General features: G+C 43.4%; 1 protein-coding gene across 1 annotated transcript in view; it reads right to left on the reverse strand.

Moving 5' to 3' along the window:
- Positions 1-18489, reverse strand: part of arap2 (ArfGAP with RhoGAP domain, ankyrin repeat and PH domain 2) — a 148979-nt gene that overhangs the window by 109082 nt on the left and 21408 nt on the right. The window contains exons 8-9 of the mRNA XM_080486352.1: positions 15205-15325; positions 521-714 (exon numbers count right to left, since the gene is read on the reverse strand). Coding sequence (XP_080342478.1) covers positions 521-714; positions 15205-15325 — 315 coding nt within the window. The remainder of the gene's footprint in view (positions 1-520; positions 715-15204; positions 15326-18489) is intronic.

Genomic DNA, 18489 nt, shown 5'->3' on the forward strand with positions numbered 1-18489 from the left:
GTATTCAATGAAAAAAAAAAACTTGCCGTGTATACGGGGTCTAAAGATTCCCTGGATCTGCCCCTGGTGAGAATAAAACTGCCAAAATAAAAACCCCAGCCCGGCTGACCACTTTACACCAAACGATCACGGTGACAAGAGTGTGTGAAAACTCCAGAAAAACTCCTGTGATTTCGCTCCAACAGGCAAAGTTTGCCTGCGACAGTGAAATCACTGGAGAACTTGTTTGTCTTCTCCCACCTGTTCTCCACACTGATCCGGATCGTCGCGGCTGTGATCGAGCTTCTGCTCAACTTGGCTCCAACCAACCACTTGTGTGCTCTCGCATGTACTTGTACCCATATTTCAGTGTACCCCCAAGCATTTCCACACATATATATTTACTTCCCCGCATTACGCATTCAGGAACGTCTCCATTCCTGCCACCCCTGCTTCAAATATGCTGTGATTATCATCTTCCCCCTTTCAAACAGGAAGCTGTCATTCTGTAGAGAGGGGGTCCCGGCGGTGCTGGAAGTACCTGTTCTGTTTTGCAGAGCCTGACTTTACTCCCCGCCAGGGACACCAGCACTCTGCCTTTGTAACCGCGGAGCTCCAGCAAGCCTCTCTTGTTTGTGGAGGAGGGGTGGAGGAGGCTGTCGGAGCGCTTCTGGGAGCTGCAGGCGGGGGCCTGCGCGGCCGTCTGAAGAGTTTCCATCCACTCATGACGCTCCCCTGTGAACACGTGCATGTGTGAGAGAGAGACAGAAGCGGTGGAGGAGATAGGCAGATGGCGCGCGTGGATGCGAGCATGTGAAAGAGCGAATGCAAGAGGGACGAGAAATCAAGAAAAAAGAAAAAAAAAAAAGAAAAAAAAAAAAGAAAAAAGCCGGAAAGAGAACAAGACAAAGAGAGATCAGGGCATCCTAACGCCTTTGAATCCGAAGTGTTAATTCATCATTTCTCTTTTCACCGGGCTTTGTTGGCTCTTTGGCTGCTGAATCTTCAGTGCCGAACATTTCTATACAGAAGGAATGTTATTGCAACAGAGAATCGGCTCCAACGGCTGAAAATTAGCTCATCTTCTGGTTAAAACGCGAAGTCTGGCACTGAGGATATAGATAGCTGCTCTCCATCAGACTCAAGCAAGCTGTGATCGGGGCAATTTGAGAGAAAATTTTAAAAATAAATAAGAAATCACCACCTAATTCAAATTTAGGTTGAAAAAAAGGGAGCTTGTAATGAGAAGAACACGCCACTCCCGTGAATACATTTATTTGTCTTGAAGTGCCGAAACAACATAGCAAAGTCACCGAAGAGTGTGACGCCAAACCTGTTGTGTTCTGTTTTGTGGTGAGAACAATGGCTTGTCGGCTGAGCCCCAAAGCAGCTCGGTGTACTATATGTCATGGTTACCACTCAACGTCATGAATAATTCATGAAAGGCTAAGTTACTGTAGCAGACAGACAGTCGGTGGTAAATTGTTTTTTTTCTTTCTTTTAAGCTGTCAACCATACGACTTGATATCGTGGCTAGTTTAGAATAAAATATTGTGTTGAGCTGTTTAAAGTAAATGTGACCATCAACAGAACCCTTTCTATGTTTACTGGAGATCACTACGAAGCAATCGAGTGGCTGAAAGGCACAAACGGAATGAAATGTGAAAAACATGGAGTTACAAGTCTTGGTAGAAAAAGTTACCACACACATTTGAGCAAATAAATTCCAACTTGACTCCAAAAAATGGAAAAAACACAATATTGGTGATGATCTGAATGAGAACTTATGGCAAATTATGGCAACTTTAATGAAACGCTGCTACCACGACTGCGGTATTTAGTCCTTCTGCACATCCTGGGACTTGGTAGTTTCATAGTTGAGAGGCAGCGCCCTCTACTGAGGGAGGCTGAGAAAAATATCATGGGACCCAATTAACCTTAAACTCCTGCATCCACATACAAACTCCATATAAAGTCAGACTCTTCCGGAAAAATCAATAGTCGTAATCACTATCAGTGCTATGGAAATGTCAATATCATCGTCACATCGGGCCTGCGACGTTGCTGTAACATTTCTGTGGGACTGTCAAACGAAACATGGCCAAATGTAGTTGCAGTTTTCCTGCAGCAGTTACATAATGAGGCTGATGTCCAATTACAAGCATTTAATGGCTCAGTGCTGTTGAAAGAGGCTGAAGGAGGCTATAATGGCTTTTTTTTCCAGACAATGAATAAACTGAATGAGATGAAATAAGTCTTGTCTTTATCGTTCGGATTATTGTGACAGATTTTGCAATGAATTCCCCAAAAAGTTTACAATAAGAGACACAAACCCCGTTTTAACTACACAGGCTATGATACTATAGTTACTATAAGCTCAACACGTACAGAGATGTCTGAAGATTGACAGGCGTATTAATGCCTTTTAACAGATGCAAGGCACTGACGGGCCACTCAAGGTAGACGGAGATGTTAAGCAAACAGTCAATTGTCCTAGAGCGGGCACATCCAACTTGTTTGGTGTCTTCAAAAACTCTTCGTCCTTGAGCGGGATGACAGAAGCTCTAACTTAGAGGAAATCTCCCCGGATTACCGCCAAAATAAAGGGCTCAAACGCAGCGCAATGCATCAGGGGTCCATCCACGGTTTACACTCAAACGGCGTGCGCTCAAAAGGGCCTCTCTGATAGTTTCTTCTGAAACTTTTTAAGACAGACATGAGACGGGACATCGAGCCGACGATGTAAAGCCCATTCCCACACCACTCAAGACGCCGCGCTATCAGAGGCAGCAAAGTGGAAAAGCAAGAAACACCAAAGGACTGTAAACATACACAGGCACTCATCAGGGGTCCGACATATAAACCCACTGTGGTAACTGTTCAAGGAGCGAATAAAATAAACAGTAGGTGCAAACGGTAACACCTGCAAATTAGAGAGGAGGCAAAATGTCACTTTTTTTTTTTTTTTTAACACAAAAAAACTGACTGTAAGCGCTGCAAGTTTTTATAAGGTAAGGCGCACTTCAATTCCAACATCTGCACAGCTATCAACTCATCATTCAAAGACAAAAAGCAGAGTTCTGACAGAATGACAGACACTTTCCTGAAATACACAACGTGACAAAGTGACGCTCACAGAACAACAATGAACATTTGCGTGGTCACAAAGTGCCATCACACCCCCCCCCACCCCCACCCTTCTCCAGGAAATGTATTTTTGGATATGTGGATTTGAGCAAAACAACAGGATGAAGGACATTACGAGCACAGAACTCGGGGAACAGAAGACCGTCCTCCGCCGGGTATAACCACTTCTCGGTTTGCTTTTATCATTCAGTACAATGTCTATTATGTGAACATTGTTAAGAAAAAGGAGGAATGAGAAACATACATAATCATTTTGCCAAAAAATAGCGGGAGGAATTTGTTTCTAGGAGGTATGTATATTATCCAAGTGAAGCACGCTGATTTAACAACAGTGAGTGTGATTGTTTTTTGTGATTATTTACTGATCTAACTGATTGAAAAATGAGGTTTTTTTTTTAGTTGTTTGGTTTTTTTTTTTTTTCTCCCGCTTTCTTGCTGCAGCTCATCAAAAGAACAGACGGCCCGGAGCTGCTGGGAACTCGCCGTCTTCCTCAAAGCAGCTCAGACAGAAGAGAAATCCAACAAGAACACCATGTGCTGAAGTGGTGAGGGAGACAAGGTGCTGACAACTCACTGGCTGGATGACTAAGATTAATCTACACATATTTAGCTTACAGCCGGCTGGAGGAAAAAAAAAAAAAAAAAAAAAAAGAGAGAGAGAAAACGTCTGCACGACAGCGGATCACACGCGTCTGCCTCGGAGTGCCCAAATCACGAGAAAGAAATATGACGTCCTTCCCCGAGATACCGATCATGAGCCGATCCTTGAAGCTGCTGCTTGAAGCGTCAAGGTTAATGCTGGAAATTAGCTTCATATCTTCACACACATTTGTGACTTTCAAAAAGATAAATAAAATGTCGATATTTCCAAGTGGCTGTGAATAAAATGTATTTGATGCAGAGGCAATCAAAGGGAGAATCTATTTGTTTACATTGGAAATGCTCGACATTTTATAAACCACTGATTGCAAAAAAAAATTGAATTGAAAATTGAATTGTTAGACAATTCATAGTATTTATGGTGGGGGGAAAAAATTATAATAAAAAATTCAGTGATAACCTCTTTAAACGTAGTACTCAGCTGATAATAAATCAAACACTGGTATAATTAGCGTACATGGCCCTTTTCACAAGTGGACATCCTTCAGGTTTCAGTCATAAAGTGAAGTTCAAGAGCGATGACTTGCTTCTCCTCAGGAAAACCAAGTTTACTTGAACCGGGACTGAACTGCTATTTTCTGGAGACAAAGTTCAAAATGCAGAGGAAGACAGCAGCTCTGCAACGGGTTATGACAAAAGTACCGAGCCGACCGAAACTTCTGTCATTCACACTATTTCCACTGAATTATGAATTTACCTTAGAGTCAAAGTTCTTTTTTTTTTTTGTTGTTGTTGTTTTTTTTCTGTGGTGAGTCACTGCGGCTTGCATCTTCAACCTGGCTCGTTTTTACCCCTTTGTGTTACTACCGGGATTTGAACCAAGGAGACAGGGTTGAAAGTAACAAACCAGAAATACATCATTGGAGAAGTTTTTGACGAAACTCGGGCCCTATTTACACAACAACTTTGTCAAGTGGAAGAGAACCACTTATGTTGCGTTCTGGGCGTTTGGAGCAACTCAACTTTCTTAAAAGTGCTCTAATCCCGTCTCCATGTCAACGCGGAAAAACGCAACTTTTTTTTTTAATGTTGCTACTGTGCATGTGCACCACAACCGTGGTAAAGAGTTCTGCACATGGACGAGTGAACATATCCATATTCTGTCCGCACCAATGTCCATGTCCTCCGACTGTTAATGTGTGTGGTTGCACTACAAAAACAACAGCCAATAGTGTCTCCACATTTTCAAACTTCCTCTCTGACAGTTTTAAAAAGATTTTTCAAGCCTAATTTCACTCGTACTAAACTAACATGTTTCAATATTCTTTGCTTCTTTAGACATCATTAGTGACGACTGAGCGACAGTGTAAATCTCCATAAGTCGCGTTGGGTGTGTCATTAGTGTGTGTGTGTGAGCCAGATGGAGCCTGCGAGTGTTTCTGACCTGCTGCTGTGTCCTCACCTCACTCCGCACCTGAAGAGTGACAGGGGAGGAGGGGGGGGGGGGGGGGGGGCTTCCTCAGTGACCTGTCAATCATTTCTTTTGGGTCACTGTCAACCTGTCATTAACGCAAACTGACCTCAATTATTGTTCTGACTGCAACCCCCTGACTCTCCCCTCAGCCTTTGTGTCTCTCCTTGACCTTATAATACAAACATATCCACCATCATCTTCACTTCTAAAGAAAAGTTTCTCCTCTCTGGACATCCAACCCCCCCCCCCCCACCCGAGCTCCCCAATCCTGTTTTTGCTGCCTCGACCCGAACTCAGCTTTGGTCTGGCTACCCCCCAGATTCTTATGAATTCACAAAGAGCCATCATCAATAATACACGTCTTACTCAATTATTTACCGCTCTTTACATCACTGGGCTTTACGGTTCCGTTCCCACCCTGCTTTTCTGAGTTCCATTACCTGTCCTGCGCTCACTTATTTGCCTGTTCATTTATTCAGGGGCCTTCCTTCCCCGCTTCCTCCGCTCTCCTCGCCCAAGCTGTCAATCCGGGGAGGACGGGATGCAGCGAGGGAGGCAGGTGGGAGGACTGGGAGGAGACCGAGAGCAGCAAGTTAGCACGTGTGCCTGAATGGATCCCGCGTGTGCTTTCAGTGCATGTTTGTTTGTGCACACGGTCTCACACATTGACCGCCGGCGTGATTGCCGAAGGGATTCACGCAAACATGCCCTCACCCGTGCGCGTCTATAAAAAGAACGCGCGCCACTCTTGTCCACTAAACCAACTGCAATATCCAGCTTCATTGCTTGTTAAGGGGTATATGCAGGCCCGTCTCTTTGAAAGACTATTCCACTTTACATGGAGAGAGACGGGGAAGAGAGGCAGCTAATCCTCATTGAAAGTGGGAGAGATGAGAGCCAGGTCCACTCGGCGCTCGACAAAGATCTTAGAAGCCGCCCACACAGTCGCCACGAACAGGAATAAAAACAGCAATAGAAGAAAAAAAAAAATACATATATATATTCTGGCTAGTTTCTTTGTTTTATCACATTTCAATCATTTCACCTCAAAACACACCGACACTGGATACGGAACGGTTCATCTACACATCTCCCCTCACATAAAGGAATTCTAAGTCACAATAAATGCATCTACAGGTGTGTTAATGCTCGCTGGGTTTGTACCAATTTAATCTGGTGGACGTGTGAAACCTGCCATTGGCTCCCCAGAGCAGGTCTCTGTCCGCCTCCATATCTACGATTTAAGTCCGATTGCAGTGTGACTGCAGCACAGACCTCTGAAACAACAACCCACAGGATGCGAGGGGCTTCAGCCTCGCCGTCCTTTTTGCAGCAGATCACAAACTCGGTGCACAACGAAGGAATTTCAACCTCTTGATTTGAGACATTTGTGCACTGGCCGTCAAAAGATTTGGGATGGCGATGGCCTACGAGCGCTACATTTCAGTTTTCATTCTCACATATTCACATCAGGATCCGATAGAAAACTTCATGGAAGCAAAAGCACAGGAACAATTGAACTGGCTGGTGTGAAGCCATGAAACACTCAAAAACATTTGACACATGGACACAATGCACATGTGTTTTTTGTAAATATGTATTTTGTTTACAACACAATAACAGCCCGTGTAAAAATTGCCTCGCATGGTCCGTGCTATAACAAAAGTCTGATTCGATTTACTTGCTCAGTATTAAACCTTCTGCTTCCAATTCTGTGGTACCTATTGGCTTGGGTCATTATGTTACTTCCTCATGAAGGATTTTACAATAGCTTTGGTCGCATCTTCCTTTGAATTGTCAGACAAAAGGTTTTCATAGACCAGAGGTGTCCAACATAAGTCTCCAATCTGGTCCGGTGAACCATGAAAATGTTAAAAATGTCAAAGAAATTACAGATTTTTAACCTAATTTAAGGAGAGGAGCAGAGATTTTGTCATCAACTGCTGTTGCACCGCCCTCCCTCATGGTCTGTTATCCAGCACACCAGTGGTTTCTTTCTTCTCCAAGACGGATGTACTGGCTATGTTTAATATCTGTGCAACGGCTCCAATTGTGAAAACCCAAATCTGAAACTGAGTGTAAACATTAAACACTAATTTGGGTTTCAATATTTCATGTCATTGGATCAACAACACACTTGTCAGTTACATGATCCTTCGCTTTGTTCGCATGAAAAGTAAAAAAGATGACGCCTTTAAAGTTGTGCATCAGATCCGAATACCTATAATAAAAGCTGAAATATTGATCTTTTGTCTCATATTCATCTTCTGATGTCAAATGTTTTCAGTCTCCGGCTTAAAGAAAATACAGGAATTGGCTCCACTGTTCCAACACTGTTGGAGGTTAGTGTATATTTTATGAGCAGTCAGTGAGTTTCTAAAGTAATAAAAGTGCCACCACATTAATCCTATAGCTTTGCATTCAGCCCAGCGCGCAGCTTTGCTGTGGAAGTTGGAGCAGAATTTACATCCCACCGGTTAATCAGTGCAAGTTTGTTTACTTCTTTTGGTCCGATTTCAGAAAACGCTTGCAAACTTTTGAAGTGGGAACACTCGCCGAGTGAGATGAGCATCGCACAGGTGAGAGTGGTGGAGGGATACTGTATATCTGGCAAATGCATCCCCCTCAATCATTTTCACTGCGGGGCAGAGCCCGGCTCCTTCGCCAGCAGAACAGACAAAACACAACCAGAAAACGTATCGTGAAATGAAGCATGCACACATTTAAATGTGAGATCTCACGGGATTTACTCTATAGTCACCTGCATTGAAAGGCAGCTTGTACCTTGGACTCGGAACAGCATCTGATCACATGTGGCGAGCCCCAACGAGAAGTGCGAACAGGAACCGAAGCGCTTTCACTCAGACCACTTTCCCAGGTGGTCGGGGACGCGTCTTTGTTTAAGAGACGGTCGGAGTGAAACAGTCTTTAACGCTTTCCAGAGAAACTCTGGAAATTTACGGCTATTTAGCAGCAGTGACGTCGTTGACGTTCAGAGGTCGAAATACAATCCAAACTCAAGTTTGGTTTTGCAAATACAGACATTTTCATCTTGTATATACTGCACACTATTTCACTCAAGACAGATTTGTAGACTACTCACAACAATGGCTTAACCCACGGCAACTAAATGCTCAAGTAGCATAAATTACAGCTCCCATTCCGTATCAATACCAATTATCTGTACTGATCATGCTTAAAATTTCAAGGGTTAATTTGTTCTTTGAGGGTGTTTGATTTATTTTTTATTTTTCCCCCACACCAAAACATGACTGATTCTAACTGAATCGGCCCAAACAATAGCTCGGAGGGCAGACGATCCTCTTCTGTATCCATCAGCATATTTCATGCGCATCACTTGCGAAAACAAAACAAAAAGCTCGAGCAGATAAGAGGGGAGAGACTTGAGTGTGATGTCAGTGTCGGGGAGAACTGGTAGCAACTTGTCTGAAAGTGAATAATACTGAGCTAACTCAGAGCCCAGAGACATCCCTCATCCATTCAAGAGAAATGTTTGACAAGAACAAAAGAAGCCAGTAGAAACGTCCTTCATAAGAGCTTTTTTTTTTTTTTTTTTCCTACTTTTATATTTCTGATTTCTTCCCAGCCGGTACTTTTTTTTTTTGCTTTATTTGAGTAAACAAGTTAAATCAATAGCCCCACTTCACCTCAGTGTTGTTTTGCACAATCACCTGCTCTTCTACTCCAGTGAAGAGTTTGCCAATTTTCGGGGTTTTTTGTGTATTTTTGATTCACAGCAAGTGGTAGAGACCAAAGAGAAGAGCTGAACGAGAATGGACACTAGTCTCATAGTCGCCTTGGTGAAGAAAAAAGTCTACAACTTGCAGCACTGGAGCCATGCGTGTCTCTTTACCTCCTCTGTCATAAGCTCCCTGAAGTCCTCACTAAATAATAAGTCATATAAACAGTATTTTTTCTTTAATTTGTTCACTAGACTTGTTTTCAAAAAGACTTCCATATCCTAAAAGGTTGAAAGGGGCGTAATTGTAAATTAGAGAGAGAGAAAGCTCCAATTGCTTAAACATTTAATACATACATATATACATTCATTGAAAACAAAAGCTGAAAACAGTTTAAACAACCACAAAAAAAGTGTCTTAAAAAAAAAAGACTTTTGCTCAGTGGGAAGTGATAAAAATTGCAATTTTGGTCATGAATCCTGCAGAGCACTGCAGTGGGCCTGTGTTTCACAAGGTGTACACACAACGGAAGCGAGTGGAACATGGAGAAAAGTGAGGTAAAATATTTAATATGACTTATACAGTGTTGGTCCCGCAGCATTTCCTCAGTCTCTGGCCTTCTTTGTGGACGTCTCTCTCACTCTCTCCCCTGCCGTCTCAAAGCACACCAACATATGTTGCAGACAGACTTGTGGAAAGCAAATTGTGAAACCATCAGAATACAAATCATCACCCTTTTCTTTTTTTTTTTTTTCTTTCTTCTTCCTTCCCACAAGTGATAAATTGCAGATTCTGTCTGGTAGCACATTTGTGTGCAGCCTTTCCACACCTCGCCCCGTCCTGTCTGTCTTCCATCACTCTCTTCCTGCCAAACTCTCCTGTTCCTCTTGCGGTCTTCTCCCGTCACTCCCTCCCCGTCTTTCCTCCTCTCGCCGCCTGCCTGCCTTCCTCCCTCCCTCCTTCCATCTCTCCCCCTCTGGAGCTGACAGTACCTGAGGGAAGAGGCCACCTGCGGACCAAGTGGGGAATCAGCCGACAGCTGTGTGCACACTCTCTCCGGTGGCCTTCAATTATTCACTCACTTCTCCCTCCTCCTCCCGCTCTTCCCTCTCTCCATCTTCACTCTGCCCTTTTCATCTCTCCCCGCCGTCACTGCCTTTACCTCGCCGTTGCTTTTTCACACAGAGATTGCGTGTCTGCCCCGCTCGCTCGCTCGATCCACTCCCGTTATCCCCTCCCTTAATCTCTTCCTTCCCTTGTTGCTCCCATCCCCTCTTCCTGTACGGCGCTTGAATGTCTTTAACACTCCTCTGACCATCACTCCATCATTTTCTTCCCCTCCTCTCACCCCAACTGCATCAGCCCAGCAGCTCCTTAACTCCACTTCACTAACCTACTCCCTTCTCTTTGCCTCCGTCTCCTCGTGTCTCGCTCTTTCTCGTGTGTTTCCCCAAAGATTGATGACTCTCCGCCACGAAGCGAGTGGGTCTGTTTAAAGATGCATGAGGTGATGAAGCCAGGTTTTCTCCTCGCTCTCCCTCTCTCTTTTTACTCCCCCTCCATTTGCTCTCTCTCCTTCCCGATCCCTTCTCCTTGAGGGCAGCATCCACCTCTGCGAGAGGCTTCCCGCTGTCCCCGACTGGCCAGGGTGCCACCTCCGAATGAGACGGCACTCACCTTCTTCTCAGATTGTGTCAGGTCAGCTGAGTGTGACGCACGATGATCAATCTGCAGACACTGTGATAAATGATGCGCTCATGACCGGCGACATATCTGGACAACGACAGCGGAGAGTCATCGGCGTAGCAATGCACTGCGTCGACAGAAGGAGGAGGTCATTCATTTAACAACTCAAATGTTTACGAGGAAGATGGCAAAAAAACAATGCCTATTGTTGAAGGCATAGGGTAGGACTGCACAATATGGGTTCAACACGCAATAATGATGTATTGTTATCAGGATATGACTTGCAATTTGTCACAAGTATATGATGGCGGATCAAATCGAATCCACACAGATGTATGTGTTGAATTTGTTGACTAGTCCAATGTTTCTCATGTCCAGCATTTTGTCACCAGCTATAAGATAATTATGTAATAATGAAATGATCAATGATTTGTTGAAAAAAATAAAAATAAAAAATCTGGTGCAGTGAGGATAAATCTGATTGGTTGAATATTTTGACATGCAGAACAGGAAAGCAAAGTGCATGGAAACCTTAATTATTGCTATTTGTTCGTTGTTGCAATTTGCACATTTCAAATGATAATACTGGGATAATTACTAATTTGCAATATTTGGTATATAATCTCCTTCAACACACTCCAATACATGCACCAAGCCATCCACAATTCCTAAAGAAGTTAATCTCCCACAATGAACACAGTCTTGGTGCGAAATACTACAACAAAGGTCTATATTTGGTCATTCTGGATTTCTTCCCATATTATCTAAACCAGTTACTCCAACTTCATGATGTCCATTAAATACACGATTAGTGAGACTAACCGAGCAGGTAAGTAATTGCTTGAAAATAGTGATTGTAAAAAAGTAAAAGTAATGTAAGTGACAGTACTGTATATACAATGTCAAATGTATGCCCGTCAATGCTAATAGTAAATCACCCATAGGGCACTATTTGTTCCAAAAAGAAAATGTTTTTTTACAGAAATCTGATCAGTTTAGAGAGTATTTAAGGTTTTGGTAGTTTAACTCTGTTAAACAAATTGAAAATATTATAAAAGATGGTAACACTGAATTCAAGTCATGATTCATCCATTAATCACACACTGGGGTTAAAATGATGTTTTAGGTATTAGTTGTCAAAGCATTTGGCTTTGGAAGCTAGATTAGGGAAAGAACCCAAACTTTAGACAAAATATGTCAAATAGCCGCTTAAAAATATAAAAATACACTACTGGGTTTTTTTTTGTGTGTCTAATATCTTGTTTGAAAAGTTACATAGTCAAACTAACGTTAACACGACTCAATTCAAAGGTTCCAAAGAGAGCATGACACTTAATAACTTTGATATTCAGCCTTTAGGGAAACACCAATTCTAGTCTAGTTTTAATAGATGTACATATATACAGAGACTAGTCATTGTCAATTTTCTTCTGAAAGTAAACTAGCTGTTGCAAATGAAATTAGCTTAAGTTTAGATATATTTGAGCTCTGGGATTTATATAAACAACTTGCAAAGACATTCAAGAAAAACTGAAATGTCATCAAAAAGTTTCACCTTTTCTATCAACTCTTCATGTTTTTCATGAATTATCTACATAAATGCCTTCAAATTGCTTTATGCATTAGTATAAAGAGTATAAAAACAACCCTGAGAGTGTCACTTTGGGATTTATTCAGCTCTCGTTATTACCACTATTTGTTTGTTTGCTTTTTAAGATATGATCATAGCATTGTACTATGATATATATATATGGAAGCTGATGAGGGTCGTAAGACTTGCTCAGGGACCCACCGTGGCGACCTCTCCGCTGTGGGAATCAAACACGTGAACTTCCGATCCCCAAAAAAATTCTCCGCATTTGACCAATCTTATGGACTGGGAGTGGTGGGCTGTCGGCTGTGGGAATCAAACCGGCGATAATCAGAGCCAAAGACGGCTGCCCTACACTCTAGGCCAGTGATTCCTGGGAGGGTGGGGGTGCAAAGCCCTCTTGCCCATCATTTATTTAATTTAGATCACAAAATGTCTGAATTTAAGCCTTTAAATTAAACGTGAAAGCAGCAAGTGTGATTACTGTCATACACACAAATTAGCCTGAATATGGTAAACGTGAAAATGGAGGGCACTTGTATCGCTCTTTATTGATTAATTTAAAAGCCCCCCCCCCAAAAAGCACTTTGCAAATATCATTCACACAGCAAAAGAGACGGCTGCCATTCAGTGTTTTTTCTCAAGGACACTCCAACATATGGGGAATCAAACCAGCAACCAAGTGAGCTATAGCCGCCCCTAAATGTATATAAAAGTAGTAAGCGAGGGCAATGAGCTTTTCCACAAAGAAGAGCACTGGCCCAACCGAACGCTTCTGATGTAAGAACTTGTGTTTGTCTCATCACAAGATTTCCACGAGACCCACCGCTGGGCAGACATCGACGAATGAAGAGATATTTTAAGCCTCAAACATCACAGCGAACTCAGCGCCAAGCACTAAATGACCACACGAGCCCATAAGCTGATGCTCGATAACAATGATGAGCAAGTCAAGTATTGATGTTTCTATACTCGGCTTGACAGATGTCCGTACGTCAATAACTTGCACCGAGGCCTTATTCAATTAAAGTATTTTTAGCCTGAGGTCTTCTGACACCTTCACCCTGGACCACACAGACAAGTCAAAAGGTTCTCGCCGCCATAATCGCGGAACCCTCAGTTTCTCCTTATTCACCAGAATCAAAAGGTCGGCCAGTATCTGACCCCTCGATTAGCGGGCGAGCCGTCTGACCTGAGCCGCCTAATGGACTGCCATCAAGTAGCGCAGGAAGGACGGAAAAGAGCGGAAAGTGTTTCGTTCCCCTCTCATAGGCACCGACGCAGACAACGCTTCCCCCGCCGAACGGCGATAAGCAGAGACAACTCTTACTGTGTTTTGTCTGACAGAGAGATGAAGAGAGGGAAAGAGGAATGAGATTATTAAAGAGCAATTCCAGGGAGATAAAAAAAATTTATTTTATTTTTTTTCCACTTCCCATTTTTTACATACTTTGTCCCAGGAGATTGGCTCCGTAGCAAAAGGTTCAGGCGGGGACGCCAAGTCATTAGTGCCACCGAGATCTCCACATACACACCCAGTCACGCAAAGTCGCACTTGTTCATTTAATACTTTAAAATAACTTTGAGGAATAACATTTTATGAATTACACTTATTTGCTCCTTTTCCACAAGTGCGATATGACTATTAATACAAATTTGATGTTTGTGCATTCAAGAAAGAGCGTCAGACAGTTTCTGGGGGCGTTTTCAGTCTGACTCTTCCTATAAGTGGGTAACACTTTGTGAGAGGTGTATTTTATTCCCTTTAAGAGAGTTAGGGAGGCAGTTTTTTTTCTTCTCTCTCCTGATATTCCAGCTACTTTACGCAGTCGAAAAATTCATTAAATTCAAAAGAGAAGGTACCAGCCGTACATATAGTGCGGCTTGGCAAATCAATGGGGAACTTGGTGTACTCGCAACCATCCCCACTGGTTTCCCGACAGAGCCCTTTGCCGGGGAGTTTGCATGTTCCCCAGCTGCCTCTCATAACCCACTGTTTAGCAAACTAGCTGTTTAGGCGTTGGTCTGGCGACTTGTCCAGGGTGGACAAATATCTGCTGGGATCGGCTCCAGCATTTGTTCATCTAGCCGAGGGGCTACACCGATAAAACAAATAAAGAAAATCAACGGCCAACAACCAAATGGTATTAATGTGACACTCGCTGATGAACTGAAGGCCAATTGGTTAAAAGAAAGTTTTGTAACAATGGGTTTAAAAAGTAACAACTCTATTTAGGCGTGCGGATTAAAGCTCAGATCTTTCGGTCTTGACATTTACAGAGGTATGTAGTACAGTCGTAGTAGAGATGAACCAAATGAGAAAAACAAAACAAAAAAAATAAACTATCAATTTTTTTCGCAGTTCTTTTTTAAGTTTTAAAAGCTGATACAGGTGGAAAGAGTGCAAATTATTCATACTGAAGTTTGTTTACACTTACGTTGCCTATGGCGAAGTGCTGTTGCGCTAAATTCTCCAATAAAAGTACTTTCCTCAAAGGCGATTAAAAGTTAGTGGCTTTTTGAGGACATTTATTTAACTGACTTGTATAAAATATTAATATTCAAAGTGTCTAAAAATTGGAAAAAAAAAAGAAGGAAAATGTTTTGCAAAGAAGGCTGAAGAATCTATTCATACGCATTTTGAAAGAAAGAAAATGAAAGTATTTTCCCCAAAATATGACATTTCTTTAGACGGGGGGCCATTTTGCTAAATCATCCCGAGGCGTGTAAAACTTCCATTATAACCGAAAAGAATAGACGGAGCAAGAAAAGGGGCGAGAAGAAGAAGGTAAAAAAAAAAAAAGAACTATGCAGAGAAAACAAAAGCTAAAAAGAGAGAAAAGATTGTCGCAGAGGTAAAGTATGATTGGGAAAGAGGAGAGGAGAAAGAGGAGCACACAAAAGGAGGAGAGGGGACAAAAACAGTCGGTGGGAGCGACGGCGGCAGGCACAAAGCAGAGAACGAGCAGCTGATGGAGGACTGCAGGAATGCAGCACAAAAGGAGGCGAGGATGCACTTGTTGTACCTTCTCTCTCAGCCCGGAAGACGAACGTCCGGAGGGAAGTGACGACCTCGAACTTGTTGTCTCCCAGTCCACGCACCTGCCGGATCGCAGTGGCGAGGATCATGCCTTTGGAGTACATCTCCTGCACAGAGAGACAAAGATAGACACGTGAACGTCACTCCTGAAGCGCGCATAGAGGAAAAAAAACAAAACATGTAGATTGAAAAAGACAAGGGCTTCATGCATGCTTGTATTGAATTGTTGCCTATTCCTATTATATGACTTTGCAGACCCACATTTACTATTTTCTGGCGCTTTGTTTGCATCAATACATGCGCGATTCCGAGACGTATTACCGTCAGCCACAATTGCATTCAACTGCAGGCAGCTCTGACAGACATCCTCATCAAACTCCAGCCGTATCCCTTCAATGCGGCGTCACATTTATTTGCAGAAATAGTTCCTCCTGTTCCCTTTCAAGCAATATCTTTGATAAATGGCACACGGCTCTCGGACAAGAAGCGTTTGAATCCAAAGCGTCGCGGGAGGAATACAAACAGGAAACTCGAAACCAATATAGGTTTGAAAATGAGCTGCGTACGGGGGAAACAAGCCGAGTCGGACTTCCGTTGATGCGATCTTTGACCTCAAACTCAGATCTTGAAATGTGCATAATTTTGGAGTGAAGGTGCCGAAAACGGCCTTGAGAGAGATGCCCGCCCACACACACACACACACACACACACACACACACACACACACACACACACACACACACACACACACACACACACACACACACACACACACACACACACACACACACACACACACACACACACACACACACACACACACACACACACACACACACACACACACACACACACACACACACACACACACACACACACACACACACACACACACACACACAGCTGCCATTTGGGTGTTGGAAGGCATTTTAAAACAAATCTACATGCTGAAAACAAACTTCTCAAATATTTAAAAAGCGCCGTGCATGCTACACTGGGGGATTTGAGCAGAAAAAAGAAGTTTAAAAAAAAAAAAAAAAGAAAGAAAGAAAAAGAAAAAAGTACAGGAAGTGCTTGGGTAAAGTGGGATTCGGTTATGTGTATTGTTTTTTTCCCCCAGCAGCTCAAGCGGAGGCATCCAAAAAAAGGAGGATGTTGCACTAGAGGTTTCATGACCCTCTTAACGGTCTCCCCTGACAATGGCAATTAAAGTACTGGGTCAATGTGAACGAGACAGAGGGGGTCCCAAAATAAGAAATCAAACCTGAATATCATCACCACTAAAGAAGCGGGGACGCAACGCCGCCACCAGTGAATCCGTGTTCAAAACTTGAAGCGTAACAAAGAACGCCTTGAAAGAAGTTCCCAAAAAATAAAAACAAGAAACACCTTTAATGTTCCTGCAATAGACTTAAGTGGAGGGGACAGTACGTTACATTTCCGTGACAGCACGGCAATCAGTGAGTTGTTTAAAAAAATAAAAAATAAAAGGGAGAGAAAGGGGTCATAGCAGACATTGCATTATTCATGTCGATAATGTCATTATCATTGCAAAGTATGAAAAAAAAAAAAAAAGTATTTCCTCTGCTCGCTGCCTGTCGCTCTTCAACAAGATTGACCTGAATTTTGATTCTCCGCAGTCCTGTGCAGAAATGTTTTGTCACAATACTGCACTTTTTGTTCCACACGCTCTATCCCAGTCACATTTTTTTCGGAGACAATGCAGCACCACGTGAGGGGAAGGAAGGATGACGGGAAAGAAAATAGAAAAAAAAAGGGGGACATGAACTTCTGACTCCTTCGCGCCATTCTTAATTAAGCCAATGACCTTGCCATCCACAAAAAGCCTATTTCTAGAGACCGTGGGGCCAAAAATACACTAGCCGACACAGTCGGTTAGGGAGAGCGGGGGGGAGGGGACGGATGGATGGATGGACGGATGGAGGGAGTGTGAAAAAAAACTAAAGGAGACAGAGAGAAATTAGGTTGTGTGAAAGGCCAAGGAGAGAACGGAGAGCAAGATAATGGAAAGATACAAGGGAAAAAAAAGGTAGAAAAAACAGAGATTAAGAAGGAAAAGATGAAGAAGAGGACAGAAAAAAGGGGGCGTGTGGGCAAAGAGAGCCATCGTGTAGAAATGAAGATGCCTAAGAGGGTCAGGAAGGAGTCTCTCTCATAATAAAGCAGGATGTTAACAATGGCAAGAAGTGGCTCAACCTAATTACCGACAGCCAGCCTCGTGCGTCTCGCTCCCCGGGAGTTTCACACCAATATCAGACTCTTTCTCCCTCTAAATTTAGAGTGAAGTTAAAGGAAGGTGAGGAAAGGAGAGAATAAGCGTGTACGCACGTGTGGCATAAATTATCGCGGAGGCTGCGAGCTGATAATTATACCCCAGAACGGGCTAGCGGTAATTAATTGTTTTAATTCTAGTTTTGGGGTCACGGAGGATGAGAGTTGTTTAATTGCGCGCCGCGCATCTGTAAATACTCCAAGAAGCGGAGTCGGCGGAGACGGGAGGAGGAAGGCGAGCGGTCAGCGTGGAGGTGGTGGATTTAGACGGGACGCGAGGCAATGCCGCCCACGCGCGCACGGTGTTTATAGACTAATCTCAAGGGGGGGGGGACGGGCTGCCAAGGAAGCAATGAGGCCTAACTATCGCTCTTTCGCCAATAACAGACACACCTGACTCGACGCCACCGTGCCAAAGATCCCCTCCACTCTCATTTCCCCTCGCTCTGACCTCCTCCCACTCTCAACTCCTCCACTCCCACATCTATTCATCCCAGTCGCATCGCCACCGCTCATTTTCGCGTGTCATTTCGCCGGGCCGCGTCGCTTCTATTCAGACGCATCAGGGAAGGCAGGAACAACACCTCTTTCAAAAAACAACACGGTAAACTTCAGGAGACAATTAAGGCAGAGCATTGGCGCAAAAGCCTACAATAATGGAGGGACCGTGGAGAGAAAACAGGAGGGAGGATAGAAGCAAAAAAAAAAAAAAAAAGAAGGAGGAAGGAGTTTTACCACCAGCATGGAGTTAAGGTTTTAGCGCCTCCAAACCATGGGATTTCCAGTGGAGGGATGGGGACACCAACTGGCTGCTGCAGAGAACTGCAGCTCTGAGAAAAACAAGTGCATCCCCGGTCAGCTTCTCACCGAGTCAGACGCATGGAATATTTTCTGCATGACGCTCCCAGGCTGAACCTCTCGGAGAAAGAGCCGACCGAGGGCACAACCCTTCCCCCCGAAACCAGCCATTTGCAAGTCT

This window comes from Lipophrys pholis (genome assembly GCF_963383615.2).
Source record: "Lipophrys pholis genome assembly, chromosome: 18".
In the NCBI taxonomy this organism is placed as follows: Eukaryota; Metazoa; Chordata; class Actinopteri; order Blenniiformes; family Blenniidae; genus Lipophrys; species Lipophrys pholis.